General features: G+C 52.5%; 5 protein-coding genes across 5 annotated transcripts; 2 read left to right on the top strand and 3 right to left on the bottom strand.

Annotated features, from left to right (window-relative positions):
* Positions 1–1,592: 1,592 nt before the first annotated feature.
* ACO1O0_007625 (uncharacterized protein) lies at positions 1,593–2,274 on the bottom strand (the record flags this gene model as incomplete). Its single annotated transcript, XM_083196993.1, has 3 exons — positions 1,593–1,624; positions 1,683–2,002; positions 2,096–2,274. The coding sequence occupies 3 exons, from the start codon at positions 2,272–2,274 to the stop codon at positions 1,593–1,595; spliced, it is 531 nt and encodes a 176-aa protein (XP_083048201.1).
* Positions 2,275–6,464: 4,190 nt separating this feature from the next.
* On the bottom strand, positions 6,465–8,533 carry ACO1O0_007624 (fungal specific transcription factor domain-containing protein; the record flags this gene model as incomplete). Its single annotated transcript, XM_083196992.1, has 4 exons — positions 6,465–7,816; positions 7,866–8,035; positions 8,126–8,484; positions 8,528–8,533. 4 exons carry the CDS (start codon positions 8,531–8,533, stop codon positions 6,465–6,467), a joined length of 1,887 nt encoding a protein of 628 aa, XP_083048200.1.
* Positions 8,534–10,784: 2,251 nt separating this feature from the next.
* On the top strand, positions 10,785–12,711 carry ACO1O0_007623 (general substrate transporter; the record flags this gene model as incomplete). The annotated part of the gene is made up of 5 exons (XM_083196991.1): positions 10,785–11,187; positions 11,253–11,302; positions 11,353–11,456; positions 11,516–11,990; positions 12,058–12,711. 5 exons carry the CDS (start codon positions 10,785–10,787, stop codon positions 12,709–12,711), a joined length of 1,686 nt encoding a protein of 561 aa, XP_083048199.1.
* Positions 12,712–17,967: 5,256 nt separating this feature from the next.
* On the top strand, positions 17,968–19,490 carry ACO1O0_007622 (uncharacterized protein; the record flags this gene model as incomplete). The annotated part of the gene is made up of 3 exons (XM_083196990.1): positions 17,968–18,313; positions 18,369–19,113; positions 19,175–19,490. The coding sequence occupies 3 exons, from the start codon at positions 17,968–17,970 to the stop codon at positions 19,488–19,490; spliced, it is 1,407 nt and encodes a 468-aa protein (XP_083048198.1).
* A 3,110-nt stretch (positions 19,491–22,600) lies between these two features.
* Positions 22,601–25,103, bottom strand: ACO1O0_007621 (glycoside hydrolase family 55 protein; the record flags this gene model as incomplete). The annotated part of the gene is made up of 7 exons (XM_083196989.1): positions 22,601–22,764; positions 22,822–24,244; positions 24,304–24,467; positions 24,525–24,614; positions 24,667–24,718; positions 24,792–24,878; positions 24,933–25,103. 7 exons carry the CDS (start codon positions 25,101–25,103, stop codon positions 22,601–22,603), a joined length of 2,151 nt encoding a protein of 716 aa, XP_083048197.1.
* Between the last annotated feature and the right edge of the window lie 1,718 nt (positions 25,104–26,821).

The raw sequence follows: 26,821 nt of genomic DNA, 5'->3' as shown, positions 1-26,821 counted from the left end.
AACTTGCGAAAAGCAACGAATGTGGGCATTCACCACCTGTTGAACAAATTCCCATGCACTCCAAGTTATAACAAAAGAAACCTAAGATCAATCAAAGTATATCTTCTCGCAATGGAGACCAATAACACGAGTCCAGACCATTTCATTCGTGGACAGAAAATACAGCGGCTTGTCATTTGGATGTTTACCCCAGCGCCCCTGCGTATCCAGATTCCGGCACTTAATGCCTGTTTTATCTTTAGATAATCCTCTAGGACTTATTGCCATAAAAGGGTGGTTATAGTTGAGGCGAATGCAAATTAGCGCCGGACCGGCAATGCTCTGGACTTTGACGAAGAAGCAGCCACCCATGTTCAAAGCTTCCGTTCCCAGCGGCACGTCAATCGCAAAGCCATCGTCAGGGTGTTCTCGGGTAAATATAGTACCGAATGGGCCTCGTTTCTTGAGAAATGTGAAGGGCTCCAGATAAAGAAGAATTGATAGAAGCAATTGGGGATTAATCGAACTCACAGCAACAACTTCCGAAACAGACTTACACACAACCTGACCTTGGAAGAAGTCTCGCCAGGGCCACTCCTGAACGCGAATCGACTTGAAGAAAAGAACCAAAAAGCCGGATAATACCCAGCAAAATACTGAGATATTGAAAGGGTCAACGCCCTGGATTCGTTCGTGGACAGAGAAACCGATAGCCAAGCCACCGAAAATGAGGCAGCCGCATAATCCCAACGTACCCCAACAGTACCACCTGTAGGGAATAACGATTGACTTGTGATCCATTACCCAGCTGTGGATAAGCTTCAGCGCAGATGCAATCTCTGCGTTTTCCAATCGAAGCTGATTGCGCAGCTGGCTATGAGTTTCGACATGGTCGATGCTTCGCCCCAGTGTGGTTGGTTGGTTCCATTCTGACAGCGCACGCTTTCGTGCAATAGCGCTTGTACTGAGAGATGTTACGCTTGAGTCTGTCGGGACGTGGTAGTTGCTAGTATGGAGCACGAGTGAGGCCAAGAACGAATCCCCCTCGCATGTCCTAGTTCCGCCGGTGTTCTTAAGTGAATGAACTCTGTAGAGCATAGGCTTCAATTGGCTTGAGAAATCGCCACAGAGAATAAAAAAAGGAACAGAAGCCGTGATTATGTCCTTCATAGAGGTCAAGTGTATGGTTCCAGTGCGAGGATGGTTTAGCTGAATACCCTCTCCCCTTTGGGGGGCAGGGCCCCACGAGCTCGAGTTGTCGCGGCCATCTTTAGAGGTAATTATTTGAGTCCATTTCCAGTAGACTGTTGTATAGGGAGTCGAGTCTGAATTTGATTCTGTGTGTTGCTTTCTGGGCAGCCTTTCCTGTAGCCTCTCAAGCACTTCCAGGCAAACTTCGAAGGCAAACCCTGCACAGTGGACGTCGTCTTTATTCGCGCTCCCACCTATGGCCCCCGATCGGTTTTGGAACAGCAAGGAGCGCTGCTGGAGCATGCCCGTATCATATACAATGCAGCTTGCCTCGAATGAATCAGTGGACGCCGCAGCTTGATCGGAGATTAACTCGGTGGCGACATGGGAAATTAGGACGTCAATACACTGGGTAAAAGCGTTCATGACTTGGAAGTAATGACTTCCTTCGTGACTGATATGCCTCTGTGCCGCAGATAATCGCTTGTCCTTGGGGTTAGACATATCCTTACTCGACGGTGGGGGAAAGTCGTTCTTTTGTTGGCGCCACAGGCGATTGTCCCAATCGTTTGCCCCGGCCAGACAGATTGTTGCCGCCTTTTCAAGATCGAAGCCGACAATCTTGATCTTTGCTGCAAGCTTGGCCATGGCAATGACGACGTTGTGATCCCAAAACTCGCCTTCCATAACCCGCAGAAGGACCTGGATGACCGTCCCAGTTACGTAGTTTACCAGCGCCTGGTAACAACGATTGTTCTCCTCGATCAGCTGGATAGAGTCCTTGGCTGAATGAATTGTCCCTTCGGGACCGAATCTCCTTAGCAGGTGGGCCCTGGAATTTCGAAAGTTGTTCGGGTTCGAGTCCATGGGTTCGAACTCGAGCAAAATCAATTCGTTATCCGTGGAGCAAATACTACTAGCATACCTCAGCTGGGTTGCAAGCTTGTGAAGCCGATCGTAACCATCTCCATTGGCCATGCCAAACCATTCGTCCAAGCCTTCAAGCTCGATAGGGTTTCCCGCGTTGACAATGTTGACAAGCCGGTTAGTTTCCAGGGTCCACAAGCGGAATTGCTCCGCCTCTGAGATTTGATAATTGGTCATGTCGCTGAACGGCGGCAAGTTTTTAAGCTCGCGACCATCCTCTATTGTGAATGATTTATGACAGTTGAGCTTCTGAACAATTCTTTCGGCATCGAGATGCCATTCCCCTCTCTTGGGAGCAAGGTGGTCCTGCGGGTGCTCGGCAGAGTTTTCGGGCGTCCCATTGCCGTAAGCCTCAAACGGCTGCCTATAGCCCTGAGGGGTTGCCCGACGTTGCGGCTTCTTCATGTTTAACTTCGCCGGGGGCCCATTTATTGTTAAAGTTCATATGAAATTCTTCAAGGACACTCGGTGCGTGCGCCTTGATGATGATGGTGATGCGTGAGTTTCGGAGAAGATGTGGGAAGCCCAGTGACTATGATATGGACCAGGCTGCAGGTATGATGAAGTAGAAGCTGCTGAACCCAGCCTGAGGATCCCCAAATGGAGATACCTGTTGGTTATTTATGCATGCCACGTCACACAGAGGCCACGTCACCACGCCCTTGCCTTGGAGCCTTGTTTGTTAGAGGAGTCCGGGATATAACCTCCCGAGGCTTGTCCCTGGTGCAGAGAAGAGTCATCAAGCATCGACATTTAAGCAGCGGCCATCTCAACAAGTACGGGTAACAAAACGATGGAAAATTCCCCAGAATTCTTTTCGGAATATGCGCGAATCGCCCAGCGTCGCTCCTTGGACGCCGACGCCAATGACAATGAAGAAACAGGACAACATGAAGGCAATGGTCGTTTTTTTGACGTGACCGAGTACTGGGCCTCGGAATATCGTATGACAGAGTGCATCCCGACTGGAGAAAATCCTAAGGTGGCGGCTTTGTCTAAAACACGGTACGCCGAGCACTCGATGCTCCTCCGCCGGAAAGTCTTGCCGCAATCACCGCCGAAGCTACGGCTCGAGATACAATCCTCCTCACTCCAGCGCATCTTCCGCGAGATTACTGGCAATCTTGGATCTATGAATGTGCATGACAATCCTATTGTCATCAAAGAGCCGTACCAAGAGCTATATCACTTCCGAGCCGAGTTAAAGGCCGCAAGGTATCTGGCCACAACAACGGAGCATCTAAAGCGGGAACTCCAGCTCTTCCAAGATTTCGAGGACGAGCATCTATCTCCCGCTATTAATATCCAAAATATTGAAAACCACAAGAACCACGGCACCATCAGCTCGGAATATCTGTGGGCTCTCTTTAAACCACGCGAATTGGTCGTGATGCAGACCGAAACGGCGGCAACATCTAACATCCGGTCCTGCGCAGTGCTGCAGAAGTACTGGGTTGATTCTAAAAAAGATTCCTGGTGTATTCAAGTCGAACACATGTCCTTCAATGGCCGCAGGTTTGGAACAGTCCAAAAAGACTTCTCTTTTCCTCTGCCGACAGGTGTGGTCAAAATTGACTCGCTGCCGGTTTATCCCTTGTCGCACTGTAGTGGAAATGACAGAGTACTACTCAGATCAGAGTTTGAAGAGAACGGCAAGAATTTTCTCAGGCTCTGTAAGGGCGGTCAAGACGGTCCTGTTGGAACATGCGACTACCTGTGTGACTATCAGGGGCCGGTATGGGTGCAACAGGATACACATCAGGTCGATGGCACTAGATTGTTTGATCCTCCTGCGGCGACGGTGAGATACCTACCACTTATATAACCCTTTGCTTGTATCACCGACTAATTTCAATGTTATGGCATGAAGATAGCAGGACGTGTGCTCGTGGATCCGGCCGGGTTTGCCAGTGAATACCCTATTCTTCAGGAGAAAATCATCTCCATCACAGAACTAGCCTCAGAATCGACTATCCCGCTCCCTGAAAGCACCGACAGTCTAACAAGGAACAAAGATATATGCTTTCCAGCTTTAATCCCCGGGTATTCGCTTACGACAAAGCATGTTGGATTCTTTCATGTCGGTGACCTTCGAGACCCAAACTGGGAAGACGAAGAGGCCCAGAAAACATTTGAAAGCTCAAGTAACATGAAGGCTGTCCATGCCGTTATTTCTGGTTTCTCTTATGGGTCCCGTTCATTTGGGTATTCCATTGCGGGAAAAGGGAAAGGATTAGTTTTTCTCTTCTTTGGACCCTCTGGAACAGGGAAGACACTGACGGCAGGTATATGTTCTCCATGTGTATCCTTTCATCCTTATAAGAACTTGCTAACTATGGATGGAACAGAATCTGTCGCTGAATGCCTCCACCGCCCACTGTATCGTGTTAATGGTGCAGACCTGGGGTCAAGCACGTATCACATCGAACGAAATCTACAGGCAGCGTTTAATAGAATAGCTCGCTGGAAAGCAATTCTCCTTCTTGACGAGGCAGACGCCTTTATGGCAGAGCGGGCTGACGATAGCTTGGAAAGGAACGCTCTAGTTGCAAGTAATCACCCCCATCCCTTCACAGCCACGTATTTCAGTGAGAATTTGCTAATGTCATTTGGCCAGTTCTTCTCAGGCTGTTGGAATACCAGTCCGGGATTGTCATATTGACGACTAACCGGGAGGACCATTTCGACAAAGCGTTCCAATCCAGAATTCACTTGAATATCGGCTTCCCGACTCTCAATTCGGAGACCCGGGAGATTATATGGCGCAACCAAGTTCATGACAAACAGAGAAGCGTAGGATCGACAGCCCTGTCCGACGCCGACTTCGCCTCGCTGAGCCAGCTGAAAATTGACGGGAGGACCATCAAGAATGTGTTTCACGTTGCACGGCTATATTCCAGGGGTAATAAAAATATCACTGTTGATATTTCGTTGGCAGATTTGAAGGCAGCGCTCAAGATCTCGCTGGGGAATGTGTCAGACGAGCTCAAGCAACAAATCGACGAGTTGTGTGACGGGGGGGACGTGAGCCCCCCTGATCCCAATAACTCCAAGTAGGCGCTTTTGCTCCGGTTTTTAAGTTGTCGAACATCGGATTTGATCTTTTGTTCCCCTTTTGTTGCGCTAGTATAAGCTCCGTGCACGTGGTCCGGAGTCAAAAGGCACCATCTTCGCTGATAGATTGAATCAGAATATTGGATTCGATTATTTTCAATCCAGTCGTACAGAGACCCTTTATGTGTTTCTCATCATGTATTTGTTTCAGACTAGCTGTTTTCCAATTTATTTCAATTGGAGGGCCCATCCCGTAAGCCAGTATTATCGCCAGATATACGAGAGACTCGCCTTAGGTGAGAGCATACGTATAGCCCCTATCGATACACTCATCTTTGTGATAGAGAAGTCTAGGACTGTGGTGGACTAGCGGGTTTCGTATGAAAAATGATCTGCAAATACCAAGCGCCACGTGTGTCGGAGATTCAGAGTTCTTGCACAGTTGTTACGTTTACAAGAGGGGAATGTTGCAACGTACATGGTACAGGACGGCCAAAGACTTGGGTTACTGTTTCTTCGGCTTTGAAGGCACCCAACATTACAAGCCTTCATCTCCGTACAAGGCGATGTCGAACTTATACAGCCATCTGTCTGCCTGAAAAATCAGCTTGTGATCTCCTTCGTCCGAGAATCATACATCTTCAGTGCCGATCCGTACGTACTCGAAACAGTTATTAGTGTTAGTTGGTATCGCAATGGCAATGTATTGCTACTGATCAGCCTACCCTTAGATCTGATGACGGTCGTGGACAATACTCGTAGTCTCGATGCTGCCCATAGCCACCGTCAGTACCTCGGCACTATATACCGCCAGCGCCAAGTATGCGTTGGGCAGCCGGCGAAACGGACTGTTGACCCTCAAGTTGGAACGCTGTGGTGCTGGCACCGCCCTCGTCGCTCTCGGGGTTGGGGGCAGCCGTGACACCTAATGGAAACAGACTAAGCTAAGGAAGACGCAAGCGGAGATAGCTCTTATTAGAGAAAAAGGGCCAGTATTAGGAAATGACACCAGAAGAACGACGGAATTTAAAACTCTTAAGGACCATGAATATAGAGTAGAAAGGGCTAGCACGAAGTCCATCAGCACTTAGTCTCCGTCCTTCGCTCATATCGATACATGCTCACTTGGTCGACATGCCTTAATGAGGGGGACAATCAAAACGGAGAGGGAAAAATGGCAAAACAAAAAGGTATCTTAGAAATTACACTATCAAGTTTATACTCTCACAACAAAATATTTCATTTCTTTGACTACGTACAACCAAGCCTGCTCGTTGATCCCCCAATATTTACATATGCACATCCACCAAACTTCAAGACCCCCTTACATCCCTTACCACCTCCTCCAACACAGCGCTATACCGCCTCATATCCGGCGCCTCAGCCGCCCAAAACTCAAACGAAGCCAACACCTTGGCCATCCTGCCCCCAATCGGCCTCGGGGCCCCTCCCCCTCCCCCACGACCATTGTACTCATCATCGCCACCACCACCACCCCACAGCGCATCCACCCCTCCCGGCAGCCACGCCGCGTTGCCGCTCTTCACAATGGCCAGCAGGATCAGCGACGCGCTCATGATGCTGCGCAGGTCGTACCACAGCCCGTGGTGGCGGTGGCCGCGCGCGCGCACGTCGATGGTCTTGAAGCTGCACTCGATGCCCGACGCGACGAGGGATTCGAGCACGGCGACGTCGTCGGCGTCGAGGGTAGTAGGTGAGCTGGCGGTGGGTGGCGGTGGTGGTCCCGGGTGGGTTACGTAGTCGACCGAGTGCGTTGAGCTAGTCGTTGCGCTGGGAGACCATGGGTTGAGGAGGTTGTTGATGGCCTGACGTGACTCGAGGACTGGGCTGTTCGTGTTGTAGGCATTGGAAGCAGGATTGGTACTACTGTTTGCCCTTCCAGGAAGACCAGCATGGATGAGGTAGTACAGAAACGGCTGGTACAGCCACGTCTGCATCTCCAGCAGGCGATTATCAACCGCCCAGCTCAGCTCGCGCGAGACGTAGCTCCGCGCCCCGTCCCCCGTGAAGTTCAGATGCGGCGCGCGGATCATGCTGCTCGTCTCGTACTGCTGCATGGCGGGCGGGAGGTGGGCACTCCAGGAGCTGACCTGGGCCTCGAACTCCTGGGCCATGCGCAGCAGAGGGCGGATGTTGTTGAGCCAGGAGGCGCGGTCCGGAGTGGGAAAGAAGGTGTTGATGATGCGGTTGCCGATGCGGCGCAGGGCGATCTCGGTCAGGTAGTAGTACCAGCTCTCTTCCTCGTTGCAGAGGCGCATAGCGTGCTGACGGAGGTCGAGGTCCTGGTCGGTGATGCCCTCTGCGGAAGATGAGGTGGGAGCTGCTTCGGCATCGCGCGTAATGGGGCCAGGGGACGGAGGTGAGGGAAACAGGGCCGGGTACTCGCCAAGGCTGATGTCGGACTGAGGCATGGGCAGCTCGATACGGAACTCGCACTCGGACTTGAAGCATGACCAGTAGAGGCTCTGCTCGATGCGGCGGGCCTTGCGGTCGGTGGAGCTGAGCGCCTGCGAGGGCGCGCTGAGCACCTTGGCGAAGCTGTCCGAGAGGCCGTGCGTCATGCGCAGGTGCAGCTGGGTGAAGTTGGACGCCTGGAAGAAGTAGTTCCATGACTGGAGAGGGCGGAGGGTATACATGAGGTAGACTAGAGACTGTTAGTTGGAGTCGTGGATGGACTCGAACCCCAAACTTACCTCCCGCAAAGAAATGGCACTGCGCCCCGAGCATCGAGTACTTGAGCGAGCCCAGCCTCCGACACGCCAGCGTGAAGCACGAGTCACCCTGCTGCAGCTCCTTGGAGTACATTTGCGCTGATGACGCGTTGGAGTTCCTCCTGTTCCTGTCCGCGGATGGGGCGACAGATCTGTCAAATGGCTTAGCCACAGATCCCAGCGCACACGCGATGAGCACTAGACACGACCATCCATCCCACCCAACACCGTGGTCAGCACACCGCCGGCCGTGCTTGACGAGCGACTCGACATCGAGGATGGGGTTCTTGGTGTACACGTTGGTGAGGAAGCGGTCGATCAGCGAGGGGATCTGCTCCTCGTCGAGAGGCGTCAGGCCCTTCGGCGATGTGATGAGGTCATGGGCCGGCGAAGCGGGAGACCGGTGCGAGGGTGGCAGGTCGCTGCTGTCTGGCGCGAAGAGCACGCCGATGAGGGCATTCGGGGGGTATCGCCCGTGGAAGATCTCCCACTGCAGGATAGTGTCGGCGCTGGCGCAGTGAGGAGGGATGCGCAGAAAGTCACGCGAGGTCTCGTGTGCGGGAGTTGCCGGAGGGAGATTGGATTCCACAGGGAGCTCATGCTGAGGGCGGGTAAAGATATTATCTGCTTAATTAGTCTCGTACATACATGTGGTGATGGTCGTGGGGTGGACGTACTCTGTTGGAACTGGCCTTGTTTGACGCTGTCTATCTCCTGGCGTAGGGCATCCAGACGCTCCAATATGGTGTGCGTGGCCGTCTCAAGTCTAAGGCCGTGTCAATCGACGCCATGCCAGGAGGATCGCAACGTGTTCAACATACGTGATCTTCTCGGCCGAGTCGCCCATGTACTCGCAGACGACCCCGCCTGCTCGACACAGGCCACAGCATGGCCTCTTCTTGTCGCACTTGACCTTGCGCAGGCGACATGGTTGACAGGCGGCTTGACGACGCTAGAATACCAAAGCGTCAGTAAATTATGACAATCTTGGGCGAAGTCAGGAGAAACGTGAATATGAAGCCAAGCTGGTGTCTCAAATTCCCCCTCATCGTTGATCCCGGGGATTCGGGGCAGCTCCAGTCTGATGCTTTCCCCTCAGCGGGCCCACGATGACTGGGCGCGCCCACATGACTTACACCAGACGACTGGGTCTCTTGGCCCCCATTGCCCTTGTGTTTCTTCGCCGGTGGTTCCCCGAGGCCATGGCCGTTGGAGAAGCCATTCGCTTCGCCGTCCGGAGATGACAGAGACTGGACCATGATGCCCAGGGTCCCACGCTGCTAGGTCACGATAATCGTCAGCTTCAAAACTTGGCGGGTAAGCGATGTCTCTCTTTTTTTTTTCCCCCCTTGTTCCACCAGACGAGGACGAGAGAGTCTTTCCCCGGAGTGGGAGGAGGGACGAGCAGCATTTAACGGGGAACTCGGCGGAATGACCGTGGGAACAACGACAGCAGGGGGCGGGACGATGGCGCCGGAGCCATTCCGCTCTTCTCCTTGCTTCCCCACAGCACCGTTACGGATTTACGAGTCCCGGGTCGGGGATAGCACCAGCATGGGGCCAGCAGCGGGCGTCGGGGGATTTGAAGATTTGTCCCCGGACGGAAACGACTGCGAGGGACGTGATCACTCCCCCAGGCGTCCTCAGAAGTTAGACCTGGTAATGCGTATTACTGCGTGTTCTCTGTAGTATTACGAGCAGCGAATCCGGGGATGACCACGTGGTTTCCCCTCGCTTTTAAGCAGCATGTCAGCTCCCACGCTGTGTTGGCTTGACCGTCGGATCGTTGTTTGCCGAGGTGACGACCCGTGATATAGATGTAGGAGCTGGTATCCTGCATGCATCATGGTCAAGCTACCCCGGGCTTGTGTGCCGTACATGCAGCAGCATCACGTCGATTCTCGAAAAATTCGTCCTCTTACAATATGCCCTCCCTGCTCATCAGCCGTTCCGCGTGGGGAGCTGGCTTAGAAAAACGACACTATTACTAGAAAAGATTCGGGATCTGGGCTGTGGAATGACACCGTCACCCACTGTAATAGCTTCTTATTACACATACAACCGGACCGCAACGGGTTCTCCAAGGCCTAGAAGAGGCCGTGAAGAAATGTCTTCCACGAGATGACTCCCGCCCCAATCACAGCAGGCCCATGAAGCCACTCGGCATCTCATTGCTCCCTCGTATTGAACTTGTCCAACCGAAACTCCACAAACCCCCTCCCCACAACCGGAATCTGCAAACTTTGCAGAGTGCATCACCACATCTGCACTCCCAGAGCCCACTGCCAGCCCAGTCGGCAGCCGACCGGCCGCAAAAGTGTGGAGATGGAGGGTGGATCTCCGGGAGACTTTCCCGAATTACATGAGTGGCCGGCCCCTTGAGATCGTGGAAAGTCGGGGAGAAATGCCTCAGCCCCCCGAGCGACGCCTGGTAGCTCTCGCGAGCTTACCACAAGCTGCCTCCATCTGCCTCCATCGTGCTCCATCGCCCACGAGCTCCCCCGAGTCCGTGCGGTGCTCCGGCCAGTCAGCTTCGGTCCTCAGCCTGCCTGAACCGACGCCGGTACTCTGGGGAGGGGGGGGTCCCCATGGGCCCGTTCTGGCATTCATGGTGCCATTCTCCAATTCGCTTCCCCCAAGTTGGAATTCTTCTGTTGCCTGGGGCCCCACTGTGAATGCGGGCGCCCGTCATTGTCTACCCATGAGCCCATGATGGCGGTAAAGTATTAAAGGGCCTGGCCCCTCACAGCACCGTGTATGTACGCCGTCATCAATGTCTCAGACGATCCTGAACGATCCTCCACAATTCTGAGCACGCGACTGTATGCTCCCCTCGGACACGCGAAGCAACCGACAACCTCTTCACCCCTCGGGAACGGACCCGAGAACAAACCTCCCACCATGTCGGTGCTTCAGGGCCGCCTGGGCAAGTACAATGTCGCCCACAAGCTGGAGAAGAGCAGCCTGCTCAACACGGTGTGCTTCGTGGCCGGCATCTCCATCTTCTTCTTCGGTTACGACCAGGGCCTGATGGGCGGCGTCAACACGTCGCGCCACTACGTCGAGCTCATGAAGTTTGGCCACTGGGACGAGGCCAACAGCATCGTCCAAATCGACGAGCCCCTCAAGCAGGGCTGGATCAACGCCTGCTACTACCTGCCGGGAACACTCGTCGGCTGCCTGCTCGGCGGCTGGCTGGGAGACCAGTACGGCCGTACTACCACCATCGGATGGGCCTGTGTGTGGTCTGTGGCGACGGCGGCGCTGCAGTCGGGTGCCCAGAACTCTGACTGGATGATTGCTGGTGAGGACCATTATCTGGTGTTGACATGCGTTCAAGAAAAAAAAATGGCTAACACAAATGGATAGCCCGTGTTCTCAATGGCATTGGGACCGGTATCCTTAACGCCGTGACGCCGGTAAGTTCCACGGTCGACGCTGCCAGAATCAGGTACTGACTGAGATCCAGGTCTGGGCCACGGAGACGGCCGCCCACACTTCCCGAGGCCAGTTCGTTGCCATCGAATTTACCCTCAACATCTTTGGTGTCGTCGTGGCCTACTGGCTTCAATTGTAAGCTCTTGCACCATGTACCCAATTCCGCATCGACCCCCCTGCTGACCCCCAAGCAGCGGCACCTCCAAGATGCCCAACCAGAACTCGTCCTTCATCTGGCGCTTCCCCATCGCGTTCCAGATCCTGCCCCTCATCATCCTCTTCTGCATCATCTGGTTCATGCCCGAGTCCCCCCGCTGGCTTGTCCGCATGGGCCGCGAGGACGAGGCGCGCTTCATCCTGCAGCGCCTTCGCGGCTCCGAGGGCGAGGACGGCGAGGCCGCCGAGGCCGAGCTGCAGGACATCATCAACATCCGCAACATGGAGAACGAGACGGCCCACCAGCAGAGCTACTTTGCCATGTTCTTCGGCATCGGCTCCGGCAAGCTGCACACGGGGCGCCGCGTCCAGCTCGTCATCTGGCTGCAGATTCTCCAGGAGTGGATTGGGATTGCTGGAATCACCATCTATGGTCCCGTGATCTTTTCCATCGCTGGAATTAACTCTTCGGATCGTCTCTGGGTCAGCGGTTTGAATAATATTACCTACATGGTGAGTCTTGGTTGCGCCCTCCTTGCGCCCTACCCATACGGTGTTGTTGCTGACATTGATCCCCCAGTTCGCCACCCTCGTCTGCGTCTTCACCCTCGACCGCATCGGCCGCCGCTGGACTCTCTGGTGGGGAGCTGTTGGCCAGGGAATTTGCATGTTCGCTGCCGGTGGCCTCGCACGCGCGACAATGAACGCTTCCGAGGGCAACAAGGCTGGCGTGGGTGGTGCCGCCACTTTCTTCGTCTTCCTCTACACGGCCATCTTCGGCGCCACCTGGCTCACTGTTCCTTGGCTGTACCCGGCTGAAATCTTCCCGCTTCAGGTCCGTGCCAAGGGCAATGCGTGGGGCGTGGTCGGCTGGAGCATTGGCAATGGATGGTGTGTGTTGCTTCTGCCGACCATCTTCGACCGTCTCAACGAGAAGACGCTCTATATTTTCGGCGCCGTCAACGTCCTGAGCATCTTCGTCGTCTGGGCCCTCTACCCCGAGTCGAACCAGCGCACCCTCGAGGAGATGGACCTGGTCTTTGCCGCCGACAGCATCTGGAACTGGGAGGCCGAGAAGAACTTTGCCAGGCTCAAGGAGGAGAACCCGCAGCTGGTGCAGGCCGCCAAGCATGGCGACAGGGTCGTCGATCCGGAGACTGGCCTCGTGGGGTCTCGCCGTGCCAGCAAGGCGACTGCCAGCAGCAAGGTTGATAAGGAACTTTCGTCTGAGTAACGTTGCGGGTACATACGTGAACCCCAATCTACCACGGCTTCTTCTAACCTAGGCCGCCAACATCACCCGAAGCAGTAGACGGAAACTTCGTCGACTTTAGCACTGGAGAATAATCACTTAATTCGATACCCTTTATTCTTTACTATTGCTGTACATTGGACCTTGATTTTACCATGTGGATGGGCTGTCTGATGTATGTGTTGAAAGGCTGGTGCCTCGGGCAGCCTGAGCAGACCTCGCCTTCTTCGCACCTCACGTTTATAGCTAGCTTCCTTTCTCCTTCCTCAAGGGGCCTGATTCCCACGTTCTTCCTAGTATACCATCCTCGTCTCACGATAATATGTCTTGTAGTCCATGATATGTGAGGTAGAAGCAGACCTCTATGATGCTAATCGCACATGGTAGGGAAGACTTTTGAGCTCGCACTGACCAAAGTTGCTCGATGATTACTCCCAGAATAGATCAATGGTTGTTAAACCTCGATATGGTGTTGGTTTGATGAAGTTCGAATCCAGCGCAGGTACTGTATTGACCTTCCACTCGCCTCACCTTTGGCAGAAATTTCTTCCCTCCTCACCATCAACAAATACCTACTCTTTGCGTGACACAGTCATCGACTACATCCCCTTCTGATCAGATCTTGTTGAAAAGACTTTTGATAGGCCTTATCAAGACTCTATCCTTTTTTTGTAGATAACCACTTATCGCTTGGTGAAGTGGGCGTTTTAAAACTCTTGTCAAGCCAGCAGCTCTCATCATCAGAGATGGTCCTGACAGCGTCGCCATCAGAGAAGACTGCACTCGACTGCCCAAATCATGATATGATGGAGGTGTTTTTCAAGGCCAAGAGAAACGCAGTCGTGTACCCTTAGCATAGTTTCTCACTCATTACTCCCTTTGGGCAACACTGCGACTCATTTCATCTTCCCTCCCCACGCAGACATGTCGGGGATTATGTCGCCATCACTGGGCAAGGAAAAACCGTGGTCCACGCTCGCCGTAGCAACTGGGAATGTAGGGTTGTGGACTCTCCCAACAGTGTTGATGCCCTCAACAGCCACCCGCGCCAGCCCTACGACCTAGTTCTTTTTGCCTTTCGGCCTCCTCCTACAAAGAACCAAGACGGCGTCGACATTGCCACATTCACTTCTCGTGCACTGGCGGATGTTAGATTCAAGACTAGAGGCTCTAGGGTGCAATAGAGCTCATAGGAGCGCAAGTCATCACCGGAATATGCTGATATCAACCGTCCTGGATGGCAGCAGGCCTGGTCTCGGTACTACGAGCAACGTCCATTCCCAACACCAGGGGGCATACAAAAGACGCGGCATGCTCCATGCCGTTGCCACACATTCTGGGACCGCCAATATGAGTATAGTAATAGTCCTAGATTACGGAGCACGGCTTTCAAACGCCGGTGACCCTGGCACTAGAAGAGCCCGTTGAGTTCATAAAGCGGAATCCATTTCTCTCGCAGAGAAGGCAGAGGATAACTTAGATAATGACGAGGAAAGCTCAGGGGAGAAGAACGAGGAACATTCAGAGTCCTATAGATACGACGGAAACCCCCATTAAAAGATGGCGTACAGATGTCCTTTCATCTGGTATCCAGAACACTGAATGCGGGTCGCTTGCGTGGGAGCACTTTTTGGTTTTTTTCTTCTCGTCGCAAAATCTTCTATTTGAGGAGGTGCAATTTCTATAGTTGGGAATACCCTTTTGTTATCCCTCTGATTCAAGAGTTGGTTTGATCAATATTTTATTGTTGAGCTCAAATTCTGTTCTTGTCACGGAGCATGGTACTCAAAGGCCAGATCATCGCAAACGCGCATAATGAATCGTTAAGCCCTCAAATTGCACGTATCAGTCTCTAGCATAGTAATTATTATAAACGCTCACTAAGTATCCCCCGGCTAATATAAAATATTCGTACTATAAAAGGAGCGATCGATGTTCGACTATCACGTAGCGTTGCCAATTATACGTCCCACTATGAAATATGGGTAAATATTTCTTTGATAAAAATATGATATAATAGTTAAATTGGGTCGGGTCTTTTATTAGTACCTGCCCGCAAAGTCTCCTTCGTGACCTCCAGGCTCGGGTTCCTGGGACTAGGCGGTTCCTGTCGGAGTGACTCGTCTGCTTCGCTCGCAACAAAAGGAGTGAAGAAAAGAATGGGTCGGTCCTTAGATAAAATGTCTTCATGTAGGGATATGCGGTCTCTCGGACACGGTATTATAGGGGGCCTCACTAGGCGCCCAAGCTAAAGGGGAGCTTTCGATCCTCCCGACGAAAACCAAGAGAACACTCCTCCCCGCAAGAGTGTCCAAGGGAAGCTGAGTGTTCGCACCGAGTGGGGTAAAGAAAAGTCATTTAGTGGAAATACCATGCGTTAGACAAATGACTGGATAGGCAAATATTTGGCACTTTTCAGTTATATTATAACCTTGTATTGGTATATTTGACGCCCTGTTTTGATGTCGAGTCGTGGATGTGCCCGTCGTCGTAGGGTAGGTGTCAATTGTTGAGTAGAGGGAGCCGAGATAGCTCTTTGTTACTCGCCCTAGTGCAGGTAATTACTCGGTAAATATACTGCAAGACGAGTAAATAATCAAGTATTGGAGGGATGATATGTTAAGTGACAGGGAATAAACTATAAAATATCACATATATGCCATTGCGAGATACTGGCACCCATGGCCGAGATATCAATACTACCTAGTAGGAATACAAGTGCTGATTGACCTACCCACGCAAGCGCCAGAAAGAGCTTGGAAGAGCTTACCTTATGGCTCCGTGGATATGGAAATATACTTCCGTACACGTGGTGGCATTAATATGTACGGCACAGGGTCCGACCAGCACCTGTGGCCGGATGGGGTTGCAACTGAGGGACTCAACTGCCATGCCCTGCCCGGCATGGCAGTCTGTTGAGGAAGGGGCTTTTTTTTCATGCACAGAGGGACCAGCATACTTCCGAGCTGCAGAGTTTAAATACAGGACCTGGGTTGTATTTCGTCAAGTCGATTGGGATTATTGAGTAGACCTCCTTCGTGAGACTCGGATCAATTTAACTTGGATCTGGATGTCAGTCTTCACAATGCTACAGCTCGCTTGGAAACATGAGCGAGAATACCTTAGCACCAACTGGAAGACTAAGAGGTCAGGTCAAGCGGCAACTGTCCGTTGTTTCCGCGGGGGCGTCTTTGTTGGGGGGCTATCGGGGCAGTACCCGGAGCTTTGTACTCGCCGAGATGCAGCTACGATCAAGGCCAATGTAACCTTTTCGAGAAGGTGACCAGAAGAATGGGTGGCGGATATTGGATAGCTAGCCCCGCATCTTGGTCTTTGTTTGTGTAAGCATGTCGTACAAGAAGTTGGTGCATTACTCAGTACGGAGTAGCATCCTAGAACTAGGGACCTGGACAACTGCGAGATACTAACAGGTACTTAGCTAGCCACCTGTGATAGTACATGTAGAAGCACCCTTGGCGGCTTGGTGTTCTGACCGCTCGAAAACGCCCAGAAAATTGGCAGTGTATAGGCGGCGGGTGGCGCTTCCATTTGAGGGAGCTACAAAGAAAAAGAAACTTGAATTGAACCCAAGACATCTCATACTTCCCCACCCCATTGAGGCATCTTTTTGGGACACAAGACTCACAGCCACAATGAAGTGGGTTGCTGGCGATAACGGCTAATGAAAGGGGCTGATTGCCGCAATCCGTCGATCCATTCGTCCCTGAACAAGCAGCTCCTCAGATCCAGCAGCTTGGGAGGGGCGAACTGCAGATTGGGCAATCGTGGGCTCACGTCACGGGCTGTGGGAGTTGTTCCTGGTTGCTATGGAGGAGTAGAGGAGCGCGAGCCCAGTGGCCTGGGTGCTATTCTTGATGTTGGCACCGCCAAGAAGAGGAGGCAAGTCTTGGCTTGGCGATACCCATGGCTCGGTCAAGAAGTCTCAGTCTTGGATGTTGGGATAATATGGGCATAGTCCATGTTGCGCACGTGTGTTTGGCCGTGGGACAACCGGAGACATCTGCGCGTGAATCACGATGCCATCGCTAACTATATCCTGTACTCATTTCGGCCGCAGCCCGTGGCTGACTCTGCCGCGTCACTGGAGCCAATGTATCCGTAGTCGTTAACACTCGACATTCTCGAAGTCTGCGAGAATGATCTTGCAGTCGGGTACGACACCAGAACCCCTCCTAGCTAGATGGCTCATCGGAAGCCCACAGTCCAACACCAATTGCGAGGGAACAGACCCTAAATCAATTCCACTAGCCAGTCACGCTAGGGCCAATCGGGAAGGCAGCAAAGGTGCCCCTGGGAGGGGGGAGAAGAGCTTGGGAGCTTGGGACAGCTTACGATGGGGTTAGGTGTGCTGCATGTAATATGCTTGGCCTGCGCCTCCTCTGGAGTCAATCGCGGATCCAGCATGGGATCAATCGCACAATCATGGTCATCTGGAACCAGTTGGAGCTGATTCGCTGGCAAAAGTGTGAGCCGGCTGGGCAAAAGTCCTGTGTACGACGTATTGCGTGGCGGCTGGGCAAAAGTACTCTAAAAGGGGTGCGAAAGTCCAGCTGTCAGCACCGGCAATTCTTATTCCAACTGCCGCGGCACGGGGAATATTGGCTGGAAATGCCGGGTTTCTACGGATAACAGGCGCCAATCGGGGTTAAAAATTAAGCATGAATCTGGCAGGCTGTCAGCCGCCATTTCGCCAACGACGCCTGGAATGCTGCAATGCGAAATGATCGGTCAATCAATCCATTGATCCCTCATCCATGAGCAAAAAAAGAACAGATCCAAACCAGGGTCTCCTGACGATCCACCGACCCCGTTCTTACGGTTCCCACCATCCCACATTAATGTCATTTGTCGTAGACTCGGTGCTGATCTTGGCCCAAACTCGGAAAGGCAGGCAGATTGTCGTCTCCCACGCGACCATGCTCCCGCCAAGCGCGCTCGCCATTCGAGACAGGGACGACGTTGGTCAGCGTGGGCCATGGCGACATGGAATTCGTTGGAATGATGAAATCTGACATTGTGCAGTGAGAGGAATAATAGTGGGAGAAACGGTGGGAATCTGCGCCGTACTCATGGCAACCTGGTGAGGAGGCGCGTCGCTGGGCTATTATATTAAGGCTGGCGATCTCCCCGGCCAGACGACTTCCCCTTCCCTGCTACCTGCTCCCCATTCCAAGACTAGCCCCGAATACATCCTATTCCATTATACCACCAGTCAGCATGAAGGCCACTGTTGCTTCCCTCTTCCTCGCCAGCCTGGCTGCCGGGGCCATCGCTGCCGAGAAAGCCAACTTGGTGCAGGCCTCCGATTTCACTCCCGCCAAGCTCCAGGCCTTCAATGCCCCCAATGCTGTCTCCATGTCCACCCTGCGCGAGCGCAAGGTTGAGCAGAAGGAAAGGGACCGTGCCGCTGGCGTCTACGACAACAACCGCTACAAGAAAGCCCGCGCCACCAAGTGCAAGAACGGCAAGGCCGGCGAGTACTCGTGCAACAACATCGATCTGCTCGGTTTCCTGCGCCACCAGGACCTCGGCAGCGTCGCCCGTGAGGGCAATGACATCTGGGGTATGTGTCAACTCGATTCCGCAGCGACTCCATTCATACTAACTAAGATATCTAGGATGGACCGACTCCTCCAGCGGCCGCGAGTTTGCTCTGGTTGGCCAGGCCGACGGCACTGCCTTTGTCGAGGTCAAGAAGAACGGCAGCCTTACGTACCTAGGCCGCCTGCCCACCCAGACTGACGACTCCATCTGGCGTGACATCAAGGTCGTTGGCGACCACGCCTACATCGGCTCTGAGGCTGAAGGCCACGGCCTCCAAATCTTCGACCTGACCAAGCTGCTCAAGGTCAACTCCAAGAAGCCCACCACCTTCAGCATCGAGGATGACCTGACTGCCCATTTTGACGGCTTCGGCAGCAGCCATAACATTGTCGCCAACGAAGAGACGGACCTCGTCATTGCCGTCGGCACCGAGCATAGACTCAAGTGCCGTGCCGGCCTGTGGATGATCGACGTGAGCAACCCCAAGCGCCCCCAGGACGCTGGCTGCGTCTCGTCCGACGGTTATGTCCACGATGCGCAATGCATCATCTACCGCGGCCCCCAGGTCGAGTACCAGGGCAAGGAGATCTGCTTCAACTTCAACGAGGATGCCCTCACCATCGTCAACATTGACCGCCGCACCATGCCCAGGCAGCTGTCCCGCACCACCTACAATGGTGCTACCTATACTCATCAGGGTGTGATAACGGACGATCACAAGTACCTCCTCCTCGATGACGAGCTTGATGAGCAGGAAAAGACTGGCCCGGCCGCTGACCAGCGCACCACTACCTACATCGTCGACATTTCCGACCTCACGTAAGTTATCCCTTGAACTACCTTGCCCAGCAGTCAAGACTCTGTCTAACCCAAATTCTAGCTGGCCCGTCTTCACCGGCGTCTACAAGAGCCCCGCCGTCAGCATCGACCACAACCAGTACATTGTCGATGGCGTCTCGTACCAGTCCAACTACGCCAGCGGTCTGCGCATGGTCAACGTCACCTCGGTCAACGAGGACAGCACCGGCTCGCTCTTCGAGGAGATTGGCTTCTTCGACGTCCACCCCGAGGACGACGAGGTTGGTGGCGAGGCCATCTTCAGCGGCGCCTGGTCCGTCTACCCCTTCTTCGCGAGCGGCAACATTGTCGTCAACAGCATCGAGCGTGGTATCTTCTCGCTCAAGTACACTGGTTAAATGTAGGCCGTGGATTGCTTGTCGATGGCAATGAAGAGCGTAGTTGTTTAATGGGGATATGAATGGTTAATCAATAATACCAATTGCCAACCAACATCACTGAATGATGATTCTGGAGTAGACCAAGTGACTTCGAAGTCTGTGTGGTTAATACATGTAATTGGGTCAGCGCCTCTTGTCCTGGTGGGCGTTCAGCAAAAAGGCGAGACACAAAACACCTAGAACTCGCACAGATATAGCATAATACCTACCTAGCGGGAGGGGCCGATCTGTGGTAACGGCTTAGCAAGGTCTATTGATCACTCACTAGATGCAAGAGTATGTCGACGTATTGGCCCCCAGGAGACTAAATTTATCCCCCAAGGATATTGATATAGCAATGGTCTTCCTGATCAAAAGATTTCCGTTGTTCTAAAAACGTCTCAGTATAGACTAGGGTTAATATTAGAATAGGGATAGTTCCGTACGTGTTGGTAACCGACTAGCCGAAATTCTAGAGGTGAAGCTCACGTACTGAATCGTGGCGGACTTTGCTCGAGAGTTCAGGAAGGCCAAGATGGAACCCCCTGCCTTAGGCCTGGAGTAGCTCTGACGGCATACTCTAATTGAACGATAGAGCCTCCTTATTAAAATGGTCGGTGGGATACCCGTAAACTTCGAGAATTTAATCTCTCCAGTTGCTACTGTCTTCAGGTCGTGGTATTTTAGATCACGATCGAAGGAGGAGTGGAACTTGAGGGTGGGGGAACTATCGTCGGTGTCGAGCTTAAGGATACCATCGTCCTTATACCATCGTCCTTACACTATCGCCCTTGAAACGGGGCGCCCACAATGCCTAGTAAGCCATAGATGTTGTAACTTCCACTGTGACGCACCACATATTGCCCAGTGAGAGACGGCTTTGCTGTCAAGACTGCAGCCCCACCACACACTGGATAGTAAGGCATCCACAGGCGGGACGTAAATCCTGTTCGAGATTACACACATAGCTTCACATAGCTCAATTGACATATCGAGCCGCCTTTCAATTCCACAGTATCTCACAGGGACGGGGGGGAAAGGACGATATCTCCCGGAGGCTGATGGCCGCTGTAATGGATAGTTCCTGTGGTTTGAGCTGTAGGAAGCCTTCCTCTGCTATGGAAGAAACCAGAGCAGCTTGGAGCCGCCATTGATAAAACTCCGACTGCTCTACCCGTCGCACTGCATCTCTTGTTAGATCACGTGAGTTGTGGTATTCGTGGCGGCATCCATCGTTATACCCCTCACCTCTGCTGTTTGCCTTTTTTCTCGAGCCATCCAGACAATCACCACCCGACATCAGATGCCTCTGAGCCCACTATGTCGATGCTATTCATCACAGTTGCTGCTCTTTGATTCCCAAGTCTGTCGATTCATGGTGAACTATCACATATCTGGGTAATGGGTAAGTCTCAGAGACATGGAGCTGGGCAGAAGGATGGCGGAGATATATTCCTAGATGGCGAACTCTTTTCTGGTCCTTCCAATGATGAAATTCTAGGTGAATTGCGAAGGAAAATCTATACGGCGGAACAGAAAATCTACGACCTACCTCGGGCCCGGGCGAGAAAACCGTACAAATTCTTCCGACCAGGCTGGCGCATTGAACGCAAGTCCTTCACGGCGCGGATCAGGACGTGGAGGGATCTCGACGAGAGACTGCCGCTTCCAGCCGTGCCGTCTCCTTCCTCTAGTCTTCGGGATATCTATTTGATGAGCCGTGCCCACTAAACTACTATTACTCTCGGTTAGTCCGTTATTTACTAGTCAGTATACTACGAGGGCTTAGTCTACCACCTATCCGCAGATTCTACCTCGACTAAACAAATCCGGTTATATTCGGCCACTATTAATTCAGCCTATACGAGAGCGCGGACGATGCTTAGAGTAGACGAATACAACGTAGCCTTATCAAGAAAGACTCCCTTAGTATGCTATCATATTGGTTAGACCGATCTAGATGACGCGGAGATTAGATAGCTCGTAGAGTAGATCATTAGGAAGCTCGATCGATATAACTTCCGCCGAAGTAACTATCAGCACTTTGCCATGGCTCTATATGTGCGGATTCTATGCAGACGTAGACACTTTGCTATTTTCATAGGCTCGCTAGCGCAATTCTACGCTTAGGAGTAGCTTAGAAAAAATTACCCGAGACCCGGTTTTATAAGCAGCTTTATCCAAGGCTTTAAGCTCTGCCTAGAAGAAGGACTTAAATTCCTCCGAGACTATAAGATAGATGGATTATATTCTCTTATATATCTATTAATTATGGAATTAGGGCAGAATACCCCTAATCGAGGTTTTACCAAAATAGTTTTATTTCTCGCTTAAATATAAATTTTATAGATCTAAGGTATTAGAGCTATTAATTTAAATAAACTTCTTAATACTAACTCGTATTAGTTTAACCTAGGACGTAATTCATCGAGGCAATTTAGCCACCAACATATAAGACGAGCAAGTTCCCTCTATACGAATTTTAGGAACATTATGCCTAGAGCTGCGTACTTATGCTATTACCAACGGCGTGGACGCGCGGAATCGGCTTTGATTAGGGACCGTACCTCTTAGAGTCGGAGGATTTGGAACAACTTTGATATTATTATCTAACGTGATATAACCTTAGGACCAGAGGCGAGTTAGATTTTTTATAAAAGATAATAAATAAGTCGTTTTACCTATTTATAAGGATGAGGATAAATGTATTGAAAGTGAAAAAATACAACCTCGCAGCGACGGACCCGCAAAGTAGCAGGAAATCATTGATGTTGAAGTATACAAGTGGTAGGGGCCCTGATTCTGAGCTTCTACATATTCCTACTTAACTCTTAAGGTAAAACGGGGATCTCTATATAAAAGCACTGGGACTAAGCTGCCAAGTTAGTGTTGAAGATCCATATTGGTGAGCTTATGGTCTACCCACGCGATCCAACGACATTGGGCTCTGCTCCACGGAACTTCATACAACTGATAGCAGCGTAAATTCTGTAATTAGTGCTACATGCTGATGTTCCAGGCTATATACATATACGGTGAACCTTATACGAGTGTAAAAGACACCTCCTTTATATGTATAGGACATTAGATCAAGGAGTGTACCTCCCAACGAGACCACCCCAAGAGCCCGAGAATCCGTTACCGGACTCGATGTCGGTGCCGTCAGCTAGACGAAGCACCACACGCGTGTCCTTGGAGCAGAATCCATAACCCTGGAAGTTTTCAGGCGTCGTCTCTATCCAGTGGATGTAATCTGTCCACGACTGTTAGCTTCATATACTCAGAATTCTTTCTTGGCTGTGCAACATACCCTGGCACTGGCCGTCGGAGCATGTCTGGTACCGAGGACCGCTGAAGAAGGCCCACGAGGCCGAGCCGTAGTAGTAAATATCCGAGCCGCCCTGGATGAAGTTGGAGTACCCCATGTGGCACCTCTTGTCCCCATCCTCGCAGTGCGAGAAATCCGGGTCGCCCCAGCCCTCCACATCGGGCGTCCACGGCGCGGGCGCAACCTGCTCCGCATTGTCGCCCTGCTCGTAGTTGGTCTCGGTCTGCAGCATGCTCACGACCACGTTGCTCGCGGAGCGTAGGTTCAGCTGGTACAGCCACCAGTGCTCGCTTCCCAGCGCGTGCAGCCAGGTGCCCTTGGTGGACTCGACGAGCGCGCCGCCCTTGCCCGAGATGCTGGAACCGCCCTCAAAATCCTCCGTTATGTGGTCGGCAACCCAATTCCAGACATTCTCTACATAGACAGACGAGTCCTCCGTGAAATGCATGCCGATGTAGGCGGCCTGGCAGGTGTTACTGGCGTCGCCGCATGATTCGGTAAGGGGGGTGGCTCCACGGGTACCACCGACGGTGATGACAGAGTTCCAGATGGCGACATCTCCGGGTTTGGTGCCGGCTGCGTTGAATTGCATAATGATGGCGCCAGGGAGCACATCAGCGACGGTGAAGCGCATGTCTAGGATCTGGGCCACGCCGCCGTCGCCCTGCTTTCCAACCTGGATCACAGGCTTCGGGTTGGAGCCGTCCTTGAAGAAATCTCCGGCGGCAGAGATGGTGGACCATGCCTCGCCCACAATGCGCGAGCCGATGGGGATGACTAGAGTTGATTCGACGCGGTAGTCGCCAAAAGGGAAGTAGGCAATCTTCTTCTGCTCAGCAGCGTAATCCAGCACCTTCTGGAGAGCCTCGACCTCATCCACGCTGGCGTCGCCCTTGATGGTCTGGCCGCCGTTCTGATCGGGATCCTTGACGTTGATGAAGTCGCTCACGCTGTTGTTGGAAAAGCTGGGAGCGGCCACGGCGGGAATGCGACCACCGGGGGCGACGGCTTCAGGGCGAGCAACCGAGGAGGTCGTGTCTCCGTAGATGGGGTCGCGTCCGACGGTGTTTCCGTACGTGAACGTATCGACGTGCTTGGCCTGACCTAGGGCGGTACCTCCAGGAAGCTGAACAATGTTGGAGTCGGTGTCCTTGTCGAGGTTGTCGATCAGGAGTGAAGGGTAGCCGGAGGAGTCAAAGGTGACGCCCGAATTGATGGACTTGGCGTCGATAATTCCAATAAACGGCGACCCACCGGTGTGCTTAACAGCGGTTCCGACGCTGTCGAAGGTGGGATTCAGGATGGTGATGGTGTTTCCGCCGCTAACTAGCATGCCAACCGTGTTCTGGTGGAAGTAGACGCTCTTGTACATGGCCTGCTGGTGGCCATCCTGCCAGATACCGTTCTATGAAAGGAGACAATGTTAGAGATTGCAAGTTTACTGGGCTAGAAGGTGGCACCAACCAATCCCTTTTCAATGCGAATATCAGAGAGGCCAAGTGTCGAGCCTCGGCCTAGCTTGATACCGGAGTGGCCTTGGCCATTGCCAGCTGAAGGCATCTTGATCGTGATGCCGGCCAGATGACACACCTGGGCGACACCCCAAAAGAGGGCGGTGAATTCCTGACCTGTATCGCTAGTAAGCCCCATGCATTATTATCCGCAATCTTGGTTCGTGTTCTGACCAGCATCGACGCTTGTGGTATCCAGAATCACGTTCTTAACGCCAACAGCAAATGAAATCTCTCCTGAATCGCCGACGCTGGTATCACGACCTGGGCAGGAGTTAGCTACATAACACAAACTTTGTTTTATAGGTCCGGTTACCATTCAGAAGAGTTTCGCCGTTGAACCCGGCAGCAGCCTTGATAACGGGAGGCTAGAAACACATTTTGTTTTTTTTAGCTTCGTCTTTATGATAGAACTCTGCATGTAAGAACAGAATATCGTACATTTCTAGCATCGCCCATGAGGATCGTATCGGTTCGGAGGTTGATGGTCTGGCTGACCTCGTAGGTGCCGGAGGGGAGATAGACAACCTAACAGCATCGAGTTAGCTATGTCTTAGTACTTGCGTCTTCGGTTGCTCTTACACGGGGCTCGGAGGCCAGCCATTGGTTGTGGCGGCTGTTGCCATTGGAACCAGAGTCAATGGCATCCTGAATCCCGGCTCCATCACCAGCCTCGACAGTCTTGAAGACCTCGTACGAGTCGGCGTCGTCAAGATGAGGAGCCCTTCCTCGGAAGTCCCCGGTATGGTCCATGGCGGCGTACCAGAAGCCATCCGCCTTGACGGAAACATCCCTGACGGCCCCCCTTGGAGCAGCCGTCGCGCCCGCAAGTGCGCCGGCCAGAAGAAGTAAAGATTTGAGCATGGTGTTTTGCAATGATGCACCACCTCACACGAAGGAACGAATGACGGCAGAAGAAACAAACGAATGGACCGTGTGGGAGGTGTGGCGGCAAACTACACTATCGCTTCTGATGGAGTCTGGTTTATATAATTCCCGGGTTCATCATATTCATATACACATGCATGCAGCAACAGACCTATAGTCTAGCTGAGGTTTTCCTTTTGGGCCGTTTGAACCTTGTTGCCTACGTAGTCGGAGGATTAAATAGGCAGCAACATTTCCTGAGACGACTGGAGGGAGCATTCGTCGATCTGGCCCTCTGGTGGCCTGTAGGGCGCCAGGCGTGAAACTCGGTAGGATTTTGGTTACATTTGTACAGGGCTACTACACGAGTGAGACCCGCTCTCTTGCCCGTTTGGCAGAGGCAGGCTGGCTGGATTCTGGGCTCTAGGGAATAAAATGCAACCAAACCATGCGCGCATGCGAGGAATTAATTGCCGGATGAGCCCACGCGGCCAAATTCAGAGTATACTACGCCGCCATGCTGTCAAGTCTGTATTGTATCATCACATTCACAGATCAACCGTAAGGCTGAGGGCGCGTTGAGCTAGCTGTCAGATCATTGATTCCTGTACGGTCGCAGCGGGATTTTAGTTGATCCAGAACATGTTCCAATTGATACGTTAATGAGCGTCGGCAGGATTTCGGCCTCGAATGCTTTATGAGGCATGTCTCCTGACGCTCACGAGGATCAGTTCTGCAGAGACACAGGGCGCCAGCAGGGTGCCAGCAGGGCGCCAGCAGGGCGAGACATGATCGACATAGGGGTCCTGGATGCGATAGCCACCTGCCACAATAGGCATCTCAGGGCCATTAGCGACGGCCGCCCCTGTGGATATGTAGGGTATCTGGGAGCGAATTTGTGGAGTAGGGGCTCTGTTGTGATGCTGCCAGCCATACCTAGCTCAACCTGTGGAGGATGCGCTGCGCTAGGTCTAAATGACAACTCGTGGGCTATACGAGACGACGGGACTATTCGAGCGTGGCCGCAGGATTTCAAAACGACATTGACGGTCGAAAGTCTGGTAGCGCCAGCCTGCTGGTCATTCTGGTCATTCGTGCATGATAGTGATCGTTCGACACCAAGGTTTGGCGAGCACATTGAAGACTTGAATCGTAGGCCCATGTCGACCATGACAAAGAATGTGTCAATTGATCAGGCCAACCGGGCCAAAAATCGTCATATGCGACAAGCCATAGTGAGCAACACTACGTAATTGTACGTAGTATGTCAATGGAATTCATTGCCGATGTGATCCTGGGGAAAACTATGTCTCGTCCACCGATACCGAGACAAGGGTGATGCAGTATTCACCATCATGCCATGACTATGCACGGATACTCCATGCAAAAATACTATCCGTATTAGGTACTAGTATAGGTAGTATTATGAAGTACTATCCGTACTACTAGTAGCATTACCGACAAACAAATAGGGCTGCCGTGGGTGGGCGACCCGGTCCGTGTCTAGAAATGCCGTGCTTGCCGGTCATTTCTTTGATGCCAAGCCCCGTGGGATTTCATGATCGGCCACACCGATCCTTCTGTGTACCTTACAGAGTAGCCAG

Source organism: Amphichorda felina (assembly GCF_050947745.1).
Source record: "Amphichorda felina strain 45539 chromosome Unknown scaffold_7, whole genome shotgun sequence".
NCBI classification, from domain to species: Eukaryota; Fungi; Ascomycota; class Sordariomycetes; order Hypocreales; family Bionectriaceae; genus Amphichorda; species Amphichorda felina.
Note: the sequence above shows the minus strand (reverse complement) of the source record. Positions and strands in the feature narration are given on the sequence as shown.